We start from the raw sequence: 24,195 nt of genomic DNA, 5'->3' as shown, positions 1-24,195 counted from the left end.
TAACCCTAGCTTATTCATTCTATTAAGGAGCTAGGGGAGAAAATGCAAGCCTGCTTATTAGCGTATCTGGTCATTAGTGCCCCGGGGGAACTGGGGCAGGACGGCTTCTAATCTCAAACACACAACTCTGCAGAAAAGATTCCTAAGGTGAACTGAGGGAGAGTTACTCACAAGGAGCTTCCTGACAAGGTGATCTATACAGGAGATAAGCTTTCGTAAACTGTCGTGTTTTACAAAATGCGACAGAGGCAGCTTCAAATCTGAAGTGTCTATTTGGCTGTTAACCTCAAATATTCATAGATGGTGTGCAATACACAAAAGTCCCCTTGGGAGCTCAGGCAACGGTCTCCAAACACAGACTACACCGGTCCAAGGAGAGGTCAGCACACTAGCAAGCAGCAAAACACGGTTTCGATACGCGCACCACTGCTAACCACACCACACCCTCCCCCCACACCCTCCAGTGGATTCGGGGGGCAGAGTCTGAACCACAGGCTTCCACGTCTGTGATCACACTGCCGGTCACAGGGGCAGTTCCGCGAGCATGTCAGAGCAAGTAACGAGAACATACACATTTAATCGTGTTTAGTAATTCTCATAAGGAGCACTGGGGAGGCCAGAGAGCACTGTATACACGATCGGAGAGAAATATCGTCTACTTTTAACGGAGATGTGCTACTCTCTTCCCAACGCGAAATTTCTGCAAAACAAACTTGATGAATTATCCCCCCTCCCCACAGCGTACTAGTCATATATTCATATTAATAGTTACAAGTAACTATCTCTTGCTGTTTTGTTAAATTCCCGTAACACATGGTCCTAGTCACTCATGTAGGACACATGTAGGTCCTAGCTACTGTTAACTATCAAAGCTGCATGTTTTATATCACTTAACTAAAAACACAGAATGTGTTTAATTGTCATACAATCAAAAGAGCTGTGGACTAGCAATTAATGTTGTTTTCCAGATCAATGATACCAAGAGAGAAAATATTTTTTAACAATTCTCAGATGCCTTAATTTTTTAAACATTTTAAATTCTGAGATTTACCCTTTAAAACCCCAAGAAACAAGAAATCCGTGTGAACACAAAGTAACTGCATATTATGTGGCAAGTTGCTTTGAGAAAAAGCCTAAGTTTATAATGCCTTAAATGATGGTTTTTCCTATACTGAATATCAAGAATAAATGCAAATTCAGGGGCACCTGGGTGGCTCAGTCGGTTGAGCATCTGACTTTGGCTCAGGTCATGACCACACAGCTCTTGAGTTCGAGCCCCGCATTGGGCTCTGTGCTGACAGCTCGCTTCAGATCCTGGAGCCCGCTTCAGATCCTGTGTCTCCCTCTCTCTCTGCCCCTAACCCGCTCGCATTCTGTCTCTGTCTCTCTCAGAAATAAACAAACATTAAAAAATTAAAACAAACTAAATAAAAACAAACATAAATGCAAATTCACTGTATTGAAGTAAAAAAATAAACCTATGAAAGAAAATCCAATCAGGTCTCACCAGTCACAAAACATCCCCTAATGTGGTATTCATTTTACTAATTCTCTTCAACTATTATTCTTGCTTTCAGATTAGATGTAAATAAAATATTAAATGCTGCTTAATGACCAAGAATAAAATGTCTCTCGTTGACATAAACTAGAACATGATGGAGGCAAAAGCAGAACTAAAATGCTATGTTCTCAAACCTAAAAATCAAAGTTTCTGATGTACGCTTTAAGTTTTATAAACCATTCCTAAGATAGGCCATTTTCACTATTTTAATTATAGTTAATCAAAACCAATTTTTTCAAATGTTTATTTATTTTTGAGAGAGAGAGAGAGCGGGGGAGGGGCAGAGAGAGAGGGAGACAGAGGATCCCAAGTGGGCTCTATGCTGTCAGCACAGAGCCCGACACAGGACTCAAACTCAGGAACTGTGAGATCAAGACGTGAGATCATGACCTGAGCGGAAGTCGGATGCTTAACTGACTGAGCCACCCAGGTGCCCCAATAAAAACCCATTTAATTCCAAACATTCTTCCCTCTAGAAAAACAGCGGCTCTACAGTATATTTAATACTGTTACCAAACAATTCACAAATAAGAATAACCCAGAGCCAGTATTTCGTCATTGCGCATTTTCCTATATAAAATTAACTCTCCGTCAGCTACACCTTCTTTATGTTTCGTCCCTCTTCTGTTCCCTCTCCCCCCAAACTCCTTATTTTGCAAATCATTAATTGACCCAGACTGGGAAACCTGATCCGACCAAGCCTGAGCCAATCAAGATCCTCCCCTCTTGGGAACTGGATTTTGAGTAGCGAGAAAGGCAGTAGCTCAGTGACACCTGTAACCTAAGGGAGCCTCCTTTAAAAAAAGGTTGCCAGTTCGGGCTCCTGAGCTCCCAGGAGCTGCCTTTACCCGAGGCCACCCTGAGGACTGGCCAACCCGTCCTTGCTTCAAACAATTCCCCATTTTGCCTAAGACAGCCTCCCTCCATTGCTACAAACAACAGACTCTAAATGATTCACCGCAGGAACTAATTGCAATATAGTATGCATACAGCTGGCTCTCTAAAGTTCCTATCTTGCACTGGTGATAAACCGAATACAAAAAAGATTAACTTCCAAATGTTAGTATGTATGCTGTCAAGAACAAAACTCGGAAGCACTACAGGGATGGTATGTATAACAGTATTTAGTTATTTTGTAACTGTTCTCAGTTGTACACTTCCCAATTGGGGTTTGAAGCCTGAGAAAGGAGACAATTAATTTTCCTTCCGCCGGAGCCGTCAAGCCCAACCCTAGAATAAAAGCTTGGATCAGGAAATGGTGGTATGTGCAAGTTTCCAATTAAGAAGCTCCAAAGGTCCAGGGGAGATTTAAAAGAAAAGGTTTTGGGGGCACCTGGGTGGCCCAGTCAGTTAAGTTCGACTTCAGCTCAGGTCAGGATCTCACGGTTTGCGGGTTCAAGCCCCACGCCGGGCTCTGTGCTGATACCTCGGAGCCTGGGGCCTGCTTCGCATTCTGTGCCTCCCTCTCTCTCTCTCTCCGCCCCTCCCCCACTCACGCTCTGTCTCTCTCAAAAATAAACAAACATTAAAAAAAAAAAAGTCTGGAAGGGAATGAAATGAAACGACATTAGTCTGCAAAAGCGACTCCGAAAAAAGAAAAGAAGAAAAAAAAGCGACCCCTGATTCCCAACTCAGCTCGCTATTGGGTCTTACCTCTTTCCGAATCACTCCCCTAACCGAGTTCCTGCTGTGACCTCGGAGGTGAAGACAGTAAAGGGCAACACCCCCCCCCCCCCCCCCCCGCCGTGTTGCAAACCCGAAACAATGGCGTCTGCAGCAACAGCAGGCGCCCGAGAGTCCAGGGCTGACACTTTTGTGCGCAAGCCTGGAGGCCTTTCTCAGGCCACCGAGGCCTCTGACACACGGTCTGTGCGTCTTTGTCCTTCCTGCCCCGAGTACACGAACACCGCGCTATGACCACAGAGCGCAAAGTGAACACCCGTCCACAACAGGTCCTGCCCTGGATCACGGGAGAGGGCAGCGACGCCTCACACCCCGCGCCCCCGAACCATCCCAGCAAGCAGAGAAGGGTTCCTATGTCTTGCCTGGAGTCTTCAAGCATCTCAGAAACCTAACAGGCTTTTGAGACAACGCTGATGACCTGGGCTGGTTTCTCGGGAGAACGTCAGACCTGTGCCTGTCTTTCCACACGCAACACTTCTCCTTACGCCAAAACTAAAACACTTGTCAACGCACAGCAAGAAAGTCATTACAAACAAGGATGACTAGTCTTGCAGGAAGACGTTCATCTAATTGCAATTGGCTTATGATTTCAAAATAGAACGGGTTAAGTGACTAGCAGTAAGTCGACCAGTTAAACTATTCAGCAGTAACCAGACACACTAGATAGGAAGAGAAAACATATACACTGCTCAGTTGTCTTTTAAAGGCTTAAGATACTCTCTTTACCTTACGTTATCACGGTTACCCTCCAGTTTCGTGCAGATAAATGTCACACACATGATGAAAAGCTTGGGAGGACCTTAGGTTCCTAATCAAGCCGCGTGTAGACGCTAGGCACCAAGCCCTAATATACACACTTACTAAACCAGGGTCATGGATGGAAAGATCAGACACGCAACCAAAAACTGCATAAACCAATGATGTGTGATGCAGCTTTTGTAAATGCTTGAGCAAAGTTCACCCAATCATTACATTTACAAAGACACTTTCTTAAAAATGCACTGGAAGCATACGGCAGGTTTCAAGTCAAAAAAAAATTTTCTCATGAATAAAAAAAAGGCTTGATATAGACAAAAATCCCACTTTTTAAGGAAGAATTCTAAATAATCTGAACTACACAGAATTAAAAGTTGGTTCAATGCAAAGAACCATCCCACGTTGGAGCCAGAGTCGCCTTGGGAAGGGACTTCTGTTGACGGTTCTCAACGGTGCCCACAGCCAACACTGAATACCTCAAAGTCCTCTTTTCCACTGGTAAAAGTATTCTGACAGTCACCAATCTCTACGTATTGGTGAGTAGCTTATCCATACTGACCTTTAGTGTCAAAATCTGACATGAGGTCCAAAAGATAATACTGCTAAATGTGGGTCCGGTTATAGTAAGCCAGTAACTATATGCCAATTTACCATTTCACTCTACATTTGTTCTGGGCAACAGTTTGTCCTAGAGATAACTTGAAATTACCCAACTCACTCACCCATTCCCACCAAAATTAAAGAAAGAAAATAATATTGATCAGACGTCACTGAGATGATCTCATGATTTAAAAATTTATGCCTCAAAAATAGAGATTATACATTAACAAATTACATGTTATATCCTACTGTACCATTATATATAATATCATTATATATTATCTATATTTATATCAACAGAATAGGCTTAAACAGTAAACAACTTGAGATATCCTCATTAACTAAATTTTCAGATCTACTGCCCTCAGCAGACAAAAACTATTTTACTAGAATGACACGGCATTCAAGCGAAACATGCTGAGGAAATACACACAAAAAATTACAAACATCAGTTATCTCTTCAAACACACAAGACATAAGACGTTAATATAAACCATTAAAGCCTCTGAACATAACGGTACAGTATAAAAGTACTAGTTAAAATACTAAGTAACAAATGTTAATCCAACGAATGCTGGGGATTCCACCTTAAACTCATGCCATCAGTCAATTAACTTGTCCAGGGAGATGTTAAAATAATTTACAGGAAAGGGTTAAGCTACCGGTCTCAAAGAAATTTCTAGACGTGATCCAGACACCTAATAAATATTTGTTGAGGATTTACTTCCTCTCTGTCTCACAGAGTACTTGGTGCTATGGAAAAAAACAACAACAAAAAAAGCACAAATCCTCGTTTTGAGAAAATTTATATTCTGGCAGGGAAAACACAGTAATCCAAGAAAGCAAGACTTAACCAAGTATACCACACATTGGCATACATCTCTGTACTTGGGAAAGTCTATGAACTTTATAAAAAGTGTTGACAGGGGACACAGAGATAGCGATTATTATGAATCTGGAAAAACAGTTTACCCTAAATGCTAATTCTTTACCACCTTCAAAATTGTGGGAAGTGGTTTGGGAGGTAATTTTAGTTGTATCAAGTCAAGGCATTAAAAAACACTTTAGTTATGCCTTTTAAATTATCTCTCAATTTTTCTAATCATTCCACCGACAAAGTCTCAGTTTGCTGCTGTTAGGTCTTCTATACTTTTTTTTGTTGTTTGTCTTAACTTACTAAGAGCTGGTTTCAGAGCCTTCTGCGAATGTCAGCATCTAGCTACAAATTAACATTTTCTTCATTGTATTTATTTTCATGGCAAGCTTTTCTATAGAGCAAGTGACAGGATACACTTTCCCTTTATTAATTTTCCCTAATTAATTTTAGTTAACATTTTTCTTTATGTTAACTTTAAAACCCTGAGGGGAAAAAACACAAAGAGAGAGAGTACTGTCCTAACTATTCCGGATCCCAGGCAACTTCCTGGTTAACGAAGACCACCTTGCTGACTTTCTAGAACAATAAATAAACCTGCTTAACAAGTGGTAGAAACGGTAACAGTTCAAACCTCTGTAGTTTCTACTCAACAAAATAAAGAAAATAAAGTATAACAGTTTACTCTGGAGGATGGGGGGGGTGGGGGTGGTGGTGATAGCAAGAGACTTCCTAACAAAGCAACTTTTATGCTGCCAGAAAGGGGCCGACCTACACCCACCCATACTTTAACTCTTTGAAAACCCCCTACCAGTATCCTTCTCCAATCCCTACCTGGCAATCCCTGCTTATGTAGCAGTTGTCCCTCGGACTGTAAGCTCCTTGTGGGCACAATCCCTGCCTTTTTCAGCTTAACTCTGGGGCTAAGTGGTTCCCCCTTTATCCCCTGTAGATACTCATTCGGTGATTGTTGGATAAATAAAATACACCTGGAGTTGGTCCTACTCGTACGGCTTTTCCTTAAAAGACATCAATTTAAAATTAAGATATCAGGAGGTGTTGTTCTTTGATGTTAAGCCCTACGTACTGATTTATGGATCTAGAGAATTTACCAAATTGTAAATAATTCCGTATAAATCCTGAATCTGCAATGCAGGCCTTAAGGGTGTTGATGAAAATGCCACTAGTGTTGCATCTACTCTTTCCAATAAGGCATTTGATATATTTAACATAGTTAAATGCAAGGTCAGTTTTTCTTTCAAAAACTTTATTTTAAATTGGAAAAAGTTCCTTTATGATTCCATTGTTAAACCATGAACACATCATCTGTATACCACTTCTAGAGAAACAACCTGTACACAAGCCGAGTTTATGGCATAAATATGATCAATAAAAACCGTACCAAGTTCTAACAAAGTATAGATTTCCAGTAATACACAAAACTTAAATCACCAAACAAGGCATTTCAAGCTACAAATGTCTTCCAACGTTGACTTTTCCCAGCGCTCTATATACACTGAGAATTTCAACATTCCATATTCTTCAGTTTTATAAGCCAGGAGAATTTCAGTAAGTAGGAGTCAGCTTACTAGGGCTGACCAAATAATATAAAGTTACCAAGGTGAATCACAAGAGAGACGCTTAAATCTATTCATTACGTAACTACTCTCAGTAACAAAACTAGTAAGAGTCCTTCCAATGATGAGCTCTTAAAAGGCACTAGAATATGAAGATTTTAGAATTATATAAGGATTGCGGTCAGTCAAAAGTTTACAGGTGGCGAACGTCTGCGTAACAGGTCTGCACAAATGTTCCTCCTCTGTCTTCAGCTAACAGTTTTAAGCCAAACTTGGCTCCTTTTCAATCACTTCTCTCTAGGCTTTCCAAGGGCATCAGATGAGATTGGTCCATGACCTTCGTCAAGAGGACATTCACAACAACACAGAAACACCTTCTCTTGTATACAAATTCATTCTACTATTTTTCAAGGAAATACTAAAATCGGGGATCTTTTAGAATAAATGCTCTTCAACGTTACATTCTCCAAACCTTCTGACAACCCATAATGTTACTCAGCCTAAGCATTACTATTTCTGGGTAAGGAAGACGGCAGGAATGACAGGGAAGGGGACAAAGAGGCCCAGCCTCTCTCCCTTTCTACCCAGCAAGAGTTAGGTATTCTCATTCTTCTTTCCCTGTAGCATGGCCAGACCTGATTTTAAGACAAAAGCAAGGTGAAAGCTGGCTTTTGGAGCAGCTCCTAAGGCAATGTGGGGCAGGACTTGCATGGAAACACGCTTAGGAGTAAGGCAGTAAGTAAGTAAGGTAAGTGGGTCGCCAGAGGGCCGGACGAAGAGAGAGCTGAAGGTGGGGAGAGGTGGTGGTGGTGCTAAGTGGTAATACTAAGAGGCCATGACTATCTTGGCTAAGGAATGGGCAGGGTGAGTTTCTGCATGCAAACAAAACAAAACAAAACAAAACCCCACGACAAATCAGAATATCTGCATTTAGCTTTTTCTGTACTTGTGATTACTTTGTTTCTGCTTGCTCAAATGACATTCAGGTAGAACGCTTTCAATCGAGTGGGCCTACTAACTTGTTACAACATACACAGCATGGCATCATCATACTGTGCCATGTTCACGAGGAAGAGACCTACCTTCTTGCGAGGTAAACAGCAGTTCATTTCAAATACATCGCAATTTGTTTTGAAAGTGGTTATTGCTCAACCACTTCGAATTTTGAAACTGGTAATAGTTATCTAAGAGCCTTCACAAAGGCGTAGCCTAGAGGCTGCTTCAAAGCAACCGACAAATCAGAAGAAAGCTTACACTGAAAACCACGTGTCTCCGGGTAGGAAGTACATTACCGTTCCATTTCCCGAAAGTTCACTTTCCGTGTGAGCGTAACAATGTAAATATTTCTAAATACCACATTTGACATCCGCGCATTATTTGCCTCACTCGTAGAGGAGCTGGGATTCTTTCGTCTGGGACCAACAAGTAACAATAATCTACCCTTAACATGAATACACGGGGTACCGAGTCAAAACCCGGGGCCGTTAACTGTGCAAAGCCCGGAGGCTGGGGTCTCGTGTCAACAAAGTGGACGGGAGGAGGCAAAGATCTGCACGCTGGGGGCCTGCAGGTGGGGGAGTGGCGAGCGGCTTTTCGGGCGCTTCGGAACAATCCATTCCGCCCCCCCCCCCTTCCATCGGTCTCCCCCGGCTGGGTGGGTGGGTTAAGGGGAGGGAGCGTGCTGCAGCCGCGCGGGGTCTCCGCCCGGAGTCGGGAGCAGGCCTCCCTCGGGCGGGAGCGTCTCAAACTCGGACCGTATCCCGTCCCCACCCCGGCCCCAGACCCGAGGCTGGGCACTGCCCCCCACACCCAAAACTGCAGCCCCCGAGGCATCGCGCGTCTCCCAAAGACTCCCCGTCAACCCTCGTTTTCCTCCAGAGCCACCCCAACCCCTCGGGTCAGGGGTCTCTGACCTCCCGCCATTTCTCCACGTCGCCGCAGCTCCGAGCAGGAGAGAACCTCAAGGTGACACCTCCTTTTGGACGACGGATCCGGGTTCCGCGCCCGCGCTCTCGGGCCCGGCTTCGCGTCAGAGCCCGGTCGCCTCACCTGGCAGCGGCACACGATGTCGGCGTCCTGCGCCAGCAGATCCACCACCTTGCCTTTGCCTTCGTCGCCCCACTGCGCGCCCAGCACCACCGTCACCCGGTTCCCGCCGGGCCGCGCCCCGGGGCGGCCGCAATCGCCGTTGGGCAGGGAGGATGCCGCCGGGTTGGTCTCGGCGAACGCCATGGCTCCGGTGACGCGAGGAGAGCCCGAAGGAGGCGCGGGCGGCGAGGAGTGCGCGAACCGAACTGCTCTGCGGCCGCCAGCCACATGCGGAGGAAGAAGGAGCCAGAGGCCGGCCCCGCCCCCGCCCCCGCCGGGCCGCCCCTCTCCAGCCAGGCCCCGCCCCGCTCCCCGCCACAGCCCACTCAAGGGGCGACCATGACTGCCCCGCGCAGGCCGGCCGCCGCAGCACCGCCCGCAGGAAGAGGCCCCGGTGGCGGCAACCGCCGCCACCCGGGACTGAGGCCACGCCCCTTCCGCAGCCTGGCGCGCCACCCCAGGGGGAGCCCGCGAGCGGAAGGGGGCGGGGGCGGGGCCTCGAGCGCGCTTCGCCTCATCGCCCCGCCCAGCCGCCCTGGTCCCGCTTTTCAAACTGGAGAGGCGCGGAGGTGCGTGCTCGAGCGTCGGACTACAACTCCCGGCATGCAACGCTCTGGGCGGAGGCGACGTCTTCTGGGGCCATGGTGTCCTGCCGTCTGCAAGCGTTCGTCCTCAAATTGTTTTTTAATGACTTGTCTTTATTCAGCGACGAGATAGCGTGTGCGAAATTCAAAGGGTGGAATTCCAAAATACAAATGGGATGGAATTGAAATGTATAGATTTGGAACTGGAAACTAAAGGCCTGGAAGAGAGATGGGGCAGGGATCAAAGAGGGCAAACTCAAAAGTAGAGCAATGGAGGACATTAGAACTGAAAGTCTAGAGATCAAGTAAAGTTCCAACCCTTCTCATTATACACACTAGTAACAGAGGCTCAGAGAAGAGGAGAATACTGATGTACAGTTTGTGCCAAATATTGTGATGCACTTAGCTCTTTTAAATTCCACAACCACGTAAGGGAAGTAATACTCTCTTACCCTTATTTTATAGGATTTAAAAGTTAACTTGCTCTAGTGCGGGCTGAATTGGCACCGAGAGAGCCCAGAACCCAGGCCCTTTTTGTACATTCCACTCTTTAGTGTTTGAACCGCGCCTAGCTTCTGGAGTAAACTGTATCACCTGCTGATCTAATGCTCTTCCAACTGCAACACAAATTAATTATGACAGCTAATTCTGATATAAAGATGCTTCGGGAAAAAGTGCGAATAGAGTCTCATGTAAACATTAAATGCAATGTCTACTACATACATATCGTATACACACAATCACGTTCTCTAATGGTCCCTAGAGCGTATTTTAGTATTACACTGGTTTTATTCAATGATTCCTTGTCGGTAAGCCTTGAGGACGTACTACAAACCATGATGGTGCTGGGCACTGAGGACGTAAGGAGGAGTAAAGGTAGTTGCAGCACTCAAGGATTCAGATTATTTGGTCTACTAACAAATAAACATAAATTAGAAAACTGAAAATTGTGGTGTTTATCTTAGCTTTACCACCAGATTACAAACCCCTTTGTAAACCAGAAAGCTGTCATATTTCCTTGTACTCAAGTGCACGAGGTGGCGTTGGGCCTAAAGTAGGTGCTCAATAAGTCCCCGTTACTGTTCATTTCTGTTGAACTTAAAAACCACTTCTAGAGTGCTGGATCCTGGAAAGCACTGCCAGATATGTATTCGCTATTGCAATATTTATGTACAGTCACAACGAAGACTTGGGCTAAAGGGTGCAGGAACTTAAAAGCTTCACCCTCGTTCCGTCAACTGGGATTTTCCGGAGTGGTTTTGCTCTTTCACTCCCAAAAAGCACGGTTTCTGCCCTTCCTCCCGTCTGGTTTTGCGTTTCCTCCTCCAACCAACTACCAAGCTCAGGGATAGCGCAGGTAGCGGCGCGCTGGCACGCATGCGTACTGCGCGCTGGCCCTCGCGGGTGGGGCTCGACCCCGCCCTGCGGCGCCGGGCCCCGGGCACCTCCTCGGCGGGTCCGCCGGCACCCCCGGGGAGCGCGCGAGGGCAGGGTGGGCGTGGCCCGGGCCGTTGGGCGGACGCCATCCCGGCGCCATGTCGGCCCAGGGAGTGGCGGTGTTGCTGTCGTGGCTGAGCTGCTGCGGCTCGGCCCTGTGGAGGTAGAGAGACGCCCAAGGCGCCCTGGGACACCGGGCAGGGCGCGCCCCCGCGCCCTGGCGTCCTGGCCCACCCGCCCCTGCGGACCAGCGCCCCGAGCCCCAGCTCCCGGCCCCCAGCACCGGCGCCCCGCCGCCCCCTTCCGCCAGTTTTCCATGAATGGGGCGGGAGTGAGGGGCAGTGCTAGGGCTCTGCTACTCCAGGGTCTTGGTGACTTCGCGTGGCTGTCGGGTGCACAGCTGAGCCCCCGCGAATCCGTACACTCGTTTCCTCCTGCCGCGCCCTCGTTCCGCCGGAGACGAGCGGAGCAAACGAGAACCCAGAAGTCGCCACCACCGGGGAGTGGAGGCAGGGAGCGAGGGCACTTCCCTAGGATGACTAGGTGGTTGATGGTTTCTGGTGCTTTGTAAGCTTCCATTTTTTCCTCTATAAGGTGAAGAAGATGAAACCTGCCTCACGGGGTTGTCGTGAGGCTTGAATGCAAAGATATATTTAGCTCCCAGCATAGGCCTGGCAAACAATGGATCAATAAATAAGGATAGGGGATATTATTAAGGATGGCCTGTGAATTCTAGGTGTTGTGTAAACTTTATGTTGTACCCCAGAGGTCACCAAACTTTTCTGGAAAGGACCAGGTAGTAAATACTTGGGGCTTTACAGATGATGCAGTCAACTCTGCCATTTTAGGGATTCATGCACACCCTTACAATAGCCAACCAGGGGATGTGGCTGTGCGCCAATGAATCTCTATTATAAAAACAAACAGGTGGAATTGGACCTGTAAGGCATGGTTTGACACCCCCTGGTCTACATTCATAACGGACGATACTAAATTCATTGAGATAATTAGTGCAGACAAAGTTGCAGTCAAAATTCAGGGTAGATGTCTTATTGAACGAATTCTTCCTTTGCTCAAGGTCTAACAGATAGGTACCTACATTTTCTACTAAGAGCGTTAACATTTTGTTTTTGACATTTCGTATCCCGACGGAGTTGGTTTCCTTTAATGATCTAAGGTAGGGCTGCAATCATTTCTTTCTCCTTATGAGTCCAGTTCCGTTTTCCAGTTCCATTTATTGAATATTGCCTCTGTCATATGCAAAACTTCCCTCTGCACTTATGTCAGCTTAAGGGTTTGCTATACAATCCCTCTTATTTGGAGGAGAAATTAGTTTTAATATTTATATTTGACCTTTTCCTCCACAGGTATTCCAGTAACAGCCCAAGCTACCACATTTTTAGTACCAGAAGTACTGTAAGTGTTTAATTTTTTTCAAACTATAGTCAAGAATCATTTTTTACCTTACAGCAAAGAGCAGTGTTTTATACTTAATTGTATAGTGTGGTGTCATTCATTTATTTTTATTTTATTTCCGTTGTCTCATTTGTCATCCTAATATAAATCCCCTTCCCAATGAATGTCCTTAGATATGTGTGTAGCAAAAACAAATAATGTGGTTTTGAGTGTTTTTTTTTTTATTTAGTATTCACGGATAAGATGGCCATACAATATATTGTGTAAACTATAGACAGTGAAAGATAGTGCTATTAATATTTTTGCTGGGACAGCACGTATGAATTGGAACGGCCTAGATAAACGGAGACGTATGGTCACCAAAGCTGTACATTTCATTCTCTATATTCCTTTTTTTATCCAATACTTTGCCTTAATTTCTTCTGAATGCTGCCTGCTTACTAGTGTGTGTTTTATTTATATACCCCCCTAATGATGGACACATGGCTTTCTGTCACCACAAACAACACTGTGAAGAAGATCCTTCCACATGTCCTTTTATGGGTCTGCACAATAATTTTTCAGTTATGGTTGCAGGGACACGGGGAAAGCAGACAATTTAAATTCTGCAAGATTGTTCTTAAATGGCAATCACAATTTCCACTCTCACCTAGTGCACATCTCCACCAAAGTCTGGTATTATTGAAGTTTCTATTTTTTACCAACATCGTTAGTATGTGCTAATATCACTGTTGCTATTTTCAATTCTCTGACGGCTAGTGATTTTGAGCATCTCTTACCACATTTACACAAGCTTCTGTTCTGAATTGCCTGGTCATAACCTTTTGCCCATTTTCCATTTAAGTTTATGCCCTTTTCTTGTTGATTTACAGAGTGCTGTATACATTCCACTCTCTATATTAGTTGAATATTGGTTTTAAATGTTTCAGTTATCAGGGCATCTGGGTGACTCAGTCAGTTAAATGTCCAATTATTGACCTCAGCTCAGGTCTTGATCTCAGAGTTGTGAGTTCAAGCCCCACGTTGGACTTTGCACTGGGAGTGAAGCCTATGTAAAAAAAAGTTTTAATTATTTTCTTGTCTCTCATCTACTCATCTAACCATTAACTTTGTCCATGGATATTTTATTTTTCAAGAAAAAGCCGACTTTTGTTGAACCAAACCACTCTGCCTCCCCGCTCCCCCCCACTCTTTTTGACCTCATACTTTCTACTTCTTTTGCAGCCCTTTTTTTTTTTAGTGTTTATTTATTTTTGAGAGAGAGAGAGAGAGAGACAGAGACAGAGTGTGAGTGAGGGAGGGGCAGAGAGAGAGGGAGACAAAGAATCTGAAGCAGGCTCCAGGCTCTGAGCTGTCAGCACAGAGCCCAACATGGGGCTTGAACTCAAGAACTGTCAGCTCATGACCTGAGCCAAGTCAGACACTTAACCAACTAAGCCACCCAGGTGCCCTTGGAGTCTTACTTAAGAAAAATCTTCTCCTGCCTGGAGTTGCAAAGATATTTATCCTTTTTCTTTTATATGCTTTATATCTTGACCTTTCAAATATAGATCAGAAATTCATCTAGAGTCCACTTGTATATAATATAAAGTATGCATTCACATTACTTTCTCCATGTAATGAACCACCATCAATTAAACAACTTACTGTTTTTCTATTATTTTCTGGTATTATCTTTTTAGATGTTGTTAATATCTATATATAGAAAAAAGATAATACCAGAAAAATAATAGAAAAACAGTAAGTTGTTTAACGTAGCTGCAGTTTAGCTTCAATGGTGTATACTCTTTCCTTGAATTAACATGCCACAGTATAGGCATCCTTTTATTCTAGATAAGCAACTAGGTTGTTTCCATTTTTAGTCTGCTATGATTAGGGCTACTAGGAACATTTTTATGCCTATCTTCTGCTTAACATATATGCATTTCTGGTGGGTATATAACTAAGTGGAATCGGTAAGTCCTGGGGAATATGCACGTGTTCAGCTTTAGTAGGTGATGCAAAAGATTTTACAAAGTAATTGTATCGGTTTACACTTATATTCTATGTTTATATATATCATTGCATTTACATTATTCAAAATTTATTACGTTACTCAAAGTCAGGCAAAAGGAAACTATACAAACAACACCATTTGTTTTTAAATCCATTGCTATCCGTTTCTTATAAAATCTGTACTTATCACCTAAATTGTTATTTGTAGTTAATTTCTTTAATATCATTTATCTATTTCATCTTTGTTTCTTGAACATCTTTGCTGTATAATTGACCATTTGATTAGTCATTTTAAAAATCTCTTTTTTTTTCTAAGTAATCTCTGCACCCAGCATGGAGCCCAAACTCATAACCCCATGATTAAGAGTCACATGCTCCACCAACTGAACCAGCCAGGCACCCCGTAAAAATCTCCTTTCTTGATCTCTACTGTTTCTTTATCATTTTTAGGGGGGGTGACAGAAATATATCATCTTAGTTGGCAATTGGTAACCAAAATAGTGGAATTATGTCATTATAGAAATGCAAATTGGGAGCCAGAGTTTGATTCTCCACCAGGAAGGTAGACAAAATGCAAGAGAGTAGATGCTAAAACCAGTGGTATAGCAGCTTCCTTGAAAGTGATATTCAGAGAAAGAAAGAAATTATTGAGTGTACAGAAGACACTTTAGGGATGAAATATTTCATAAATCTTGATGGAAAGCATTTTGAAACAGTTTTTCTCTACCTATTTGCTTTTCTGGGAGCTTTGGCATGAGCTTTGGCAGGATTCAGGTTTGACACACATCTAGGAACCTGTGAAGGTGCTCTGAGGGAACATAAGCTGATGGAGGCCATCTCTCTACTTCCCTATGTCTCTCTACAGCTTGCCAGTATCTCCCATAAAGGAACTTATGCATTTGTGTAGAGCCTCGTTTTTGTAACCCACAGGACACCTCCGGATTTCCTGGCTCTAGTGGCCAGGGAGGCTTACACTTGTAGTCCCATTGGACTATATATATTTGTATACTTTAAAAGCTACTGCTTGAGTGTCTGGCTTCTAGACAACATGAATCTAGGTGCTCACTGAGATCCTCCCTTTGGAACAATGACAGGACTGGAACATCCTCAACTACTGGGAGTTATTAAAAATAAAGTAAGCTTCTTGGACAATCACAAAGTTTTGAAGGACAACCAAGACCTAGGGCAAGGTTAAATGATAAGCTTCATATTTTACACAAGGCCACTTCATCAAGACTAGAAGAGGTGGTTATTTTATCTAATGCATAGAAATGAACACAAGAGAGTCAAGGAAATAGAAGAAACAGAGGAATATGTTCCAAACAAGAGAATAAGATAAAACCTCAGTGACAGGGGTGGGGGAGACACCTTCCTCTAATGGAGATAAGTAATTTGCCTGATAAAGAGTTCAAAATGATAGTTGTAAAGATGCCCTTTGAACTCAGGAGAAGAATGGTTGAACACAGTAAGAACTTCAACCAAGAGATACAAAATATAAGAAGATACCAAATAGAAGTCACAGAGCTGAAGGATATAATAACTGAACTGAAAGGTACACCACAGGGTTCAGTAGAAGACTAGACAAGGCAGAAGAAAGGATCTGTGAACCTGAAAGCAGAGCAGTGGAATACACCTAAACAGAGCAATAAAAAGAAAAAAGAGTGGGGGGAAAAAGTAAAGATATGTTAAGGGACTTACAGAACAACATCAAGTGGACTAACATTCACATTATAGGGGCCCAAAAGAAGAGAGAAAGGGGCTGACAATTTTTAAAGAAATAATGACTGAAAGCTTCCCTAATTTGGGGAGGGAAACAGACATCCAGATCCAGGAAGCCCAGAGAGTCACAAATAGGATGAACCCAAAGAGACCCCAACAAAGACACATTATAATTTAAACATTGAAAGTTAAACACAAGGAGAGATCTTACAAGCAGCAAGAGAAAAATAACTTCTGTTACATGCAAGATAAACCCCATAAGGCTATCAGTAGATTTTTCAGCAGAAACATTGCAGGTCAGAAGTGAGTGGCACAATATATTCAAAGTGTTGAGACAAAAAAAACTTCCACACAAGAATACTCTGTGCAGCAAAATTTTCATATAGAATTGAAGGAGAAATTGTTTTCCAGATAAGCAAAAGCTAAAGGGATTCATCATCACAAACTAGCCTTACAAGAAATGTGAAAGTGACTTTTTATGCTGGGCCGGGGTGGGGTGGGGGGAAGTACTAATTAGTAACAAGAAAACATGAAAGAATAAATCTCACTGGAAAGGTAACTGTATAGTAAAGGTAGTGGGTTAGTTACTTATAAAGCTAGTGTGAAGGTGAAAAGACAAAAGTACTAAAAATAAACTAATAATTTCTTAAGGGATGCACAGGAAAAAAAGATGTAAACTATGACATCAAAAACAATGTGCAAGAGGTTAGTAAAAATGTAGCACTTTAGGTTGTGATCAACCTTGAGTTTATTATCTACTTAAAATACACTGTTACAAGTTTTTGTGTGTAAGCCTCATGGTAACCACAAAGCAAAAAACCTGTAGTAGATACATAAAAGATAAGGAAGAAGGAATCTAAGTATGCCACAAAAGAAAGTCAACAAAACAAAAGAAAGAGAGAAGAAAGAAACACAGAGAAACTACAAACCAGCCAGAATACAGTTAACAAAATGGCATAAGTACAGCCATACCTCATATCATTGTGCTTCACTTTATTGTGCTTTGCAAATACTACTGTTTTGTTTTTGTTTTTGTTTTTGTTTTTGTTTTTGTTTTACATATTGGAAGGTTTATGGCAACCCTGCATCAAGCAAGTCTGTCAACACCATTTTCCCAATACCATCTTATCTGCTCATTTCATGTCTCTGTGTCACATTTTGGTAATTCTCACAATATTTCAAATTTTCATTATTGCATTTGTGATAGTACTCTGTGATCAGTAACTGCAGCTTGCTGAAAGCTCACATGATGGTTAGCATTATTCACAATGTTTTTTAAACTAAGGTATGTACGACATAATGCTATCACACACTTAATAAACTATAGTACAGTCTAAACAATGTTTATATGCACCGGAAAACAAAAAAATTATGTGATTCATTTTACTGTGATATACAATTTATTGTAGTGGTCTGTAAATGAAACTGCAATATCTCAGAGGTATACTTGTACATACCTACCAGTAATTACTTTAAATGTAAATGGACTAAATTCTCTAATCAAAAAACCAAGTGGCTGGCTGGATTAAAAAAAAAATCCATCTATGTGCTGCTGATAAGAGACTCAACAGATGTAAGGACAAACACACAGACTGAAAGTGAAGGGATGGAAAAGGATATTCCGTGCAAATGGAAACCAAAAGAAAGCAGTGTTGGCTATACTTATATCACACAAAATAGGCTTCAAGACAAGAGCATTACATGAAGAAGAAGCGTTCAATCGAATAAGATGACATGACATTGGTACCTATTTATGCATTCTGCATAGGAGTTGCTGAACATATAAAACAAATAATAACAGAACTAAAGGGAGAAATACACAGCAACACAATAATAGTAGAGGACGTTATTATCCCACTTTCATTAGTGGATAATCCAGACAGAAAATCAAAACGGAAATATCAGCCTTGAACAACACATTCAACCAGATAGAACTTAACAGATATTTATAGAACATCCCATCCAAAATGAACAGAGTACACATTCTTCTCAAACACAGGGAACATTCTCCAGAATAGAGAGGTCATGTGTTAGGCCATAAAGCAAGTCTTAAGATTAGTATCATATCAAGGATGCTTGGGTGGCTCAGTCGGTTGAGCATATGACTTTGTCTCAGGTCATGATCTCTCAGTTTGTGGGTTTGAGCCCCAGGTCAGGCTCTGCGCTGACAGCTCTGAGCCTGGAGCCTGCTTCAGATTCTGGGTCTTCCTCTCTCTCTCTGCCCCACCCCCACTCATGCTCTGTCTCTCAAGAATGAATAAACATTAAAAAACAATTAAAAAAATAAACATTTTAAAAAATTTTAAAAAGAGGATTAATATATCATGCAAATTTTCTGACTGCAATGGTATAAAACTGGAAATCAATGATAAATAGAAAACCGGAAAATTCACAAATATGTGGGGGTTAAACAACATGCTACTGAACAACCAATGCATCAAAAAATAAATTGAAAGACAAATCAACCAGTAACTTGAGACAAATGAGGAGGGAATGGGATGCAGCAAAAACACTTCTAAGATAGAGGTTCATAGCTTAAATGCCTAAATCAACTAACAAGAAAAATATCAAACAATATTACACCCCAAGAAACTAGAAAAGAAGAAATGAAGCCCAAAGTAGGTAGGTAGAAGGAAATAACAAAGATAAGAACAGAAATAAATGAAGTAGATGGGGCGCCTGGGTGGCTCAGTCAGTTAAGCATCCGACTTTAGCTCAGGTCGTGATCTTGCGGTTCATGGGTTCAAGCCTTGCATCAGGCTCTGTGCTGACAGCTCAGAGTTTGGAGCCTGCTTGGTATTCTGTGTCTCCCTCTCTTTCTGCCTCTCCCCTGCTCATGCTCTGTGTCTGTCTGTCTCTCTCTCTCTCTCTCAAAATGAATAAAACATTAAAAAAAAGAAAGAAATGAAATAGAGATTACAATAACAATATAAAAGATCAATGAAACTAAAAGCTGGTTCTTTGAAAAGATAAAATTAACTGCAGGATACAAAATCAATATTCAAAAATCTCTTGTGTGGCTGTACACTAACAGCAGTCTGAAAGAGAAATTAAGAAAACAATCCTATTTGGAATTACATCAAGAAATAAAAATACTTAGCAATAAATGTAACCAAGGAGGTAAAAGACTGCTACATTAAAACTATAAGATATTGATGGAAGAAATAGAAGAAAACATAAGAATTAACATTATTGGGGCGCCTGGGCGGCTTTGTCAGTTAAGCATCCGACTACAGCTCAGGTCATGATCTCATGGTTCATGAGTTTGAGCCCTGTGTCAGGCTCTGTGCTGACAGCTCGGAGCCTGGAACATGCTTCGGATTCTGTGTCTCCCTCTCTCTCTGCCCATCCCCTATTTGCACTCTGTCTCTCTTTCTCTCTCAAAAATAAATAAACACTTAATTTTTTTTTTAAAGAACTAACATTGTTAAGATGACCATACAACTCCAAGAAATCTACACTTTCAGTGCAATCTTTATCAAAATTCTGATGCCATATTTTACAGAAATAGAACAAACAATGGAAAAGTTTGTGTAAAACCATAAAAGACATCAAATAGCCAAAGCAATATTGAGAAAGAAGAACAAAGCTGGAGGCATCACCTTATATGATTTTAAACTACATCACAGAGCTGTAGCAATCAGAACAATATGTTGGCATAAAAATAGATATAGAGGGGTGTCTGGGTGGCTCAGTCGGTTGAGTATCCAACTCTTGATTATGGCTCAGGTCATGATCTCACAGTTTGTGAGACTGAGCCCCAAGTTGGACTCTGCACTGACCGTGCGAGTCCTGCTTGGGATTCTCTCTCTCCCTCTCTCTCTCTCTGCCCCTCCACCCCCCTCTCAAAATAAATAAACGTTTAAGAAAAGGGACACCTGGGTGACTCAGTCAGTTAAGCATCTGACTCTTGGTTTCAGCTTAGGTCAAAATCTCATGGTTCATGTGGTGACAGCACAGAGCCTGCTTGGGATTCTCTGTCTCCCTCTCTCTTCCCTTCCCCTGCTCTCTTTCTCTCTCTCAAAATAAATAAATAAACTTCAAAATACATATATAGAGAGGGATGTGGGTAGCTCGGTTGTTTGAATGTTCAACTTTGGTCAGGTCATGATCTCACAGGTCATGAGTCTGAGCCCCAAATGTGCTCACTTCTGTCAGTGCAGAGCCTGCTTCAGATCTTCTGCCCCCCTCTTTCTCTGCCCCTCCCTGCTTGTGCTCTCTCTCTTGCTCTCTCTTTCTCTCTCTTAAAAATAAATTAACAACATTAAAGAAAACAACACAGAGATTGATGGAACAGAATAGAGAGCCCCGAAATAAACCCATGCATATATGGTCAATTAATTTGCAACAAAGGAGCCAGGAATATACAAGGGGAAAAAGACAGTCTTTTTAATAAAAGATGTTGTGAAAACTGGATAGTCATATGCAAAAGAATGAAACTAGACAAGTATCTTATACCATATACAAAAATTAACTGAAAATGGATTAAAGTCCTGAATAAAAGACTTGAAACCATAAAACTCTGAGAAGAAAACACAGGCAGTAAGTTCCTTCACATTGGTCTTGGCAATGACTTTTTTTTAAACTGACACCAAAAGCAAAGGCAACAAAGACAAACATAAACAAATGGGACTACAACAGACTAAAAATATTTTTCACAGTAAAGGAAATCATCAATAAGATGAAAGGGCAATGTACCGAATAGGTGAAAATATCTACAAACCATGTATCTCATAAGGGGTTAACATCCAAAATATATAAAGAACTCATACAACATACAACATAAAATAGGAAAAAGCAAACAATTTGATTTAAAAATGAGCAGAAGATTTAAATGGACATTTTTCCAAAGAAGATCTACGGATTGCCAACAGGAACATGAAAAAGTGCTCAGTGTCACTAATCATCAAGGAAATGCAAATCAAAACCACAATGAACTCACTTCACACCAGTTAGAATGCCTATTATCAGAAATGAGAGAGGATAAACAGCGACTGACACCACAGAAACACAAAGGATCATAAGAAAATACTGTGAAAAAGTATATGCCAACAAACTGGACAGCCTGGAAGAAATGGATAAATCTAAATAATCTTCCAAAGCTAAACAAGGAAGAAATAGAAAATCTGAGCAGACCAATTAAAAGTAACAAAATTGAATTGGTAATCAAAAACTATCACAGAATAAAAGTCCAGGACCAGATGTATTCACATAATGAATTTTACCAGACATTTAAAGAAGAGTTAATATCTATTCCCCTCAAATTCTTCCCGAAAATTGGAGAAGGAAAGCTTCTAAATACATTCTATGAGGCCAACATTACCCTGATACCAAAAACAAACAATGACACCACAAAAAAATAAAACTACAGGCCAATATGCATGATGAACATAGATGGAGAATCCTCAACAAAATATTAGCAAACTGCATAAAACAATACATTAAAAGATCACTCACCATGATCAAATGGGATTTATTCCCAGGATGCAAGCATGGTTCAATATCTGTAAGTCAATCAATGTCATAAATGACATCAAGAAAATGAGGGGGAAAATTATATGATCATCTCAGTAGATGCAGAAAAAGCATTTGACAAGATTCATGATAAAGATTTTCAACAAAATGGGATTAGAGGGAACATACCTCAATATAATAAAGGCCATATAGGAAAACCCCACAGCTAACATTATACTCAATGGTGAAAAACTGAAAGCTTTTCCTTTAAGGGCAGGAACAAGACAAGGTTATCCACTCTCACCACTTTTATTCAACCTAGTACTGGAAGTCCTAGCCACCCACAGCAATGAGACAAGAAAAAGAAACAAGATGCATGCATATTGTTAAAAAAAGAAAAAAAAAGCGGGGGGGTGCCTGGGTGACTCAGTCGGTTGAGCCTCTGACTTTGGCTCAGGTTATGATCTTGCTGTCCATGAGTTCGAGCCCCGCATCGGGCTCTGTGCCGACAGCTCAGAGCCTGGAGCCTGTTTCACATTCTGTCTCCCTCTCTCTGCCCCTCCTCCCACTCATGCTTGGTCTCTCTCTCTCTCTCTCTGTCAATAATAAATAAACACTAACAACTTTTTTTTTTTTAATTTTTTTTTCAACGTTTATTTATTTTTGGGACAGAGAGAGACAGGGCATGAACGGGGGAGGGGCAGAGAGAGAGGGAGACACAGAGTCGGAAACAGGCTCCAGGCTCTGAGCCATCAGCCCAGAGCCCGACGCGGGGCTCGAACTCACAGACCGCGAGATCGTGACCTGGCTGAAGTCGGACGCTTAACCGACTGCGCCACCCAGGCGCCCCTAAAAACTTTTTTAAAAAAAGTTAAACTGTAAAAAAAAAAAAAAAAAAGAAAAAAAAGAAAAAAAAAGTTAAACTGTCACTATTTGCAGACCACATGATACTTTATAGAGAAAATCCTGAAGACTCTACCAAAAAGCTACTAGAAGTAATAAACCACTTCAGTCAAGTTACAGGATACAAAACTAATATGCAGAACTCTGTGCTATTTACTAACAACAAAGTAATGACTTTATTGTTAGCACTAACAGTAAAGTCCCAGAAAGAGAAATTTGAAAAACAACACCACTTTCAATTGCATCAAAAGTAATAAAGTACCTCGGAATAAACTTAACCAAAGAGGTGAAAGACGTGTACTCTGGAAACTATAAAATACTGATGAAAGAAATTGAAAATGACACAAACAAATGGAAAGATATTTAATTCTCATGGATTGGAAGAATTAATATTGTCGGAATATCCATATTACCCAAAGCAATCTGCAGATTCAGTGCAATCCCTATCAAAATACCAATAGCATTTTTCACAAAACTAGAACAAATAATACTAAAATTTGTATGGACCCACAGAAGACCCTGAATAGCCAAAGCAATCCTGAGACAGAAGAGCAAAGCTGGGGGTATCACAGTTTCAGATTTCAAAATAATACTACAAATCTGTAGTAATCAGGAAAATAAACACATAGATCAATGCAACAGGATAGAAAGCCCATAAATAAACCCACATTTCTATGATCAATTAATCTAGGACAAAGGATGCTGGAATATACAATGGGGAAAAGATAGTCTTTTCAATAAATGGTGTTGGGAAAACCGGACAGCTTCATGTATAAGAATGAAACTGGACTACTTTTAGCAACATACAAAAAAAAAAAAAAAAAAAAAGAAAAAAAACTCAAAATGGATTAAAGACCTAAACACGAGACCTGAAACCATAAAAATCCTAGAAGAGAAAGCACACAGGCAGTAATTTCTGTGAAATTGCGCATAGCAACAGTTTTCTAGATATGTCTCCTAAGGCAAGTAAGACAAAAACAAAAATAAACTATCAGAATAAAACTATCAGAATAAAAAGCTTTTGCACAGCAAAGGAAACTATAGAAGTAAAAGACAACTACTAAATAGGAGAAGATGTTTGCAAATGATATACCTGAAAAGGTGTTAATACCCAAAATATATAAAGAACTTATATGACTCAACCCCACCAAAACCCAAAAACAAATAATCTGATTAACAGTGGGCAGAGGGGTACCTGGGTGACTCAGTTGGGTGAGCATCTGACTTTTGATTTTGGCTCAGGTCATGATCCCAAGATTGTGGGATCAAGCCTCCCATTAGGCTCCATGCTGAGCGTGGAGCCTGCCTAAAACTCTCACTCTCTTCCTCTGCCCCTCTCCCCCACTTGCTCTCTTTCTCTTTAAAAAAAAAAGGTATTAAAAAATGGGCAGAGAAGCTAAATAGACATTTTTCCAAGGAAGATGTGCAGATGGCCAACAGAGACATGAAAAGATGCTCAACAACACTCATCATCAGGGAACTGCAAATCAAAATCACAATAAGATATCACTTCACATCAGTTAGAATGGCTACAATCAAGAAGACAAG

The 24,195-nt window shown here is 41.7% G+C and overlaps 2 protein-coding genes across 4 annotated transcripts in view; one reads left to right on the top strand and one right to left on the bottom strand.

The window, feature by feature from the left end:
- The window catches only part of ADSS2 (adenylosuccinate synthase 2), a 37,332-nt gene extending 27,828 nt beyond the window's left edge, over positions 1–9,504 (bottom strand). Inside the window, exon 1 of one of the 2 annotated variants that reach the window (XM_043569054.1) lies at positions 9,101–9,504. In XM_043569054.1, coding sequence (XP_043424989.1) covers positions 9,101–9,283 — 183 coding nt within the window. In that variant the 5' untranslated portion in view covers positions 9,284–9,504. The remainder of the gene's footprint in view (positions 1–9,100) is intronic. The other variant, XM_043569055.1, reaches the window with a different exon arrangement.
- Positions 9,505–11,200: 1,696 nt separating this feature from the next.
- Positions 11,201–24,195, top strand: part of CATSPERE (catsper channel auxiliary subunit epsilon) — a 198,455-nt gene continuing 185,460 nt past the window's right edge. Inside the window, exons 1-2 of one of the 2 annotated variants that reach the window (XM_043567780.1) lie at positions 11,201–11,323; positions 12,528–12,576. In XM_043567780.1, the coding sequence (XP_043423715.1) occupies positions 11,259–11,323; positions 12,528–12,576 (114 nt within the window). In that variant the 5' untranslated portion in view covers positions 11,201–11,258. The remainder of the gene's footprint in view (positions 11,324–12,527; positions 12,577–24,195) is intronic. The other variant, XM_043567779.1, reaches the window with a different exon arrangement.

The sequence above is a fragment of the Prionailurus bengalensis genome, chromosome E4 (assembly GCF_016509475.1).
Source record: "Prionailurus bengalensis isolate Pbe53 chromosome E4, Fcat_Pben_1.1_paternal_pri, whole genome shotgun sequence".
Lineage (NCBI taxonomy): Eukaryota > Metazoa > Chordata > Mammalia > Carnivora > Felidae > Prionailurus > Prionailurus bengalensis.
This window is presented reverse-complemented; position numbering and strand designations above follow the sequence as displayed.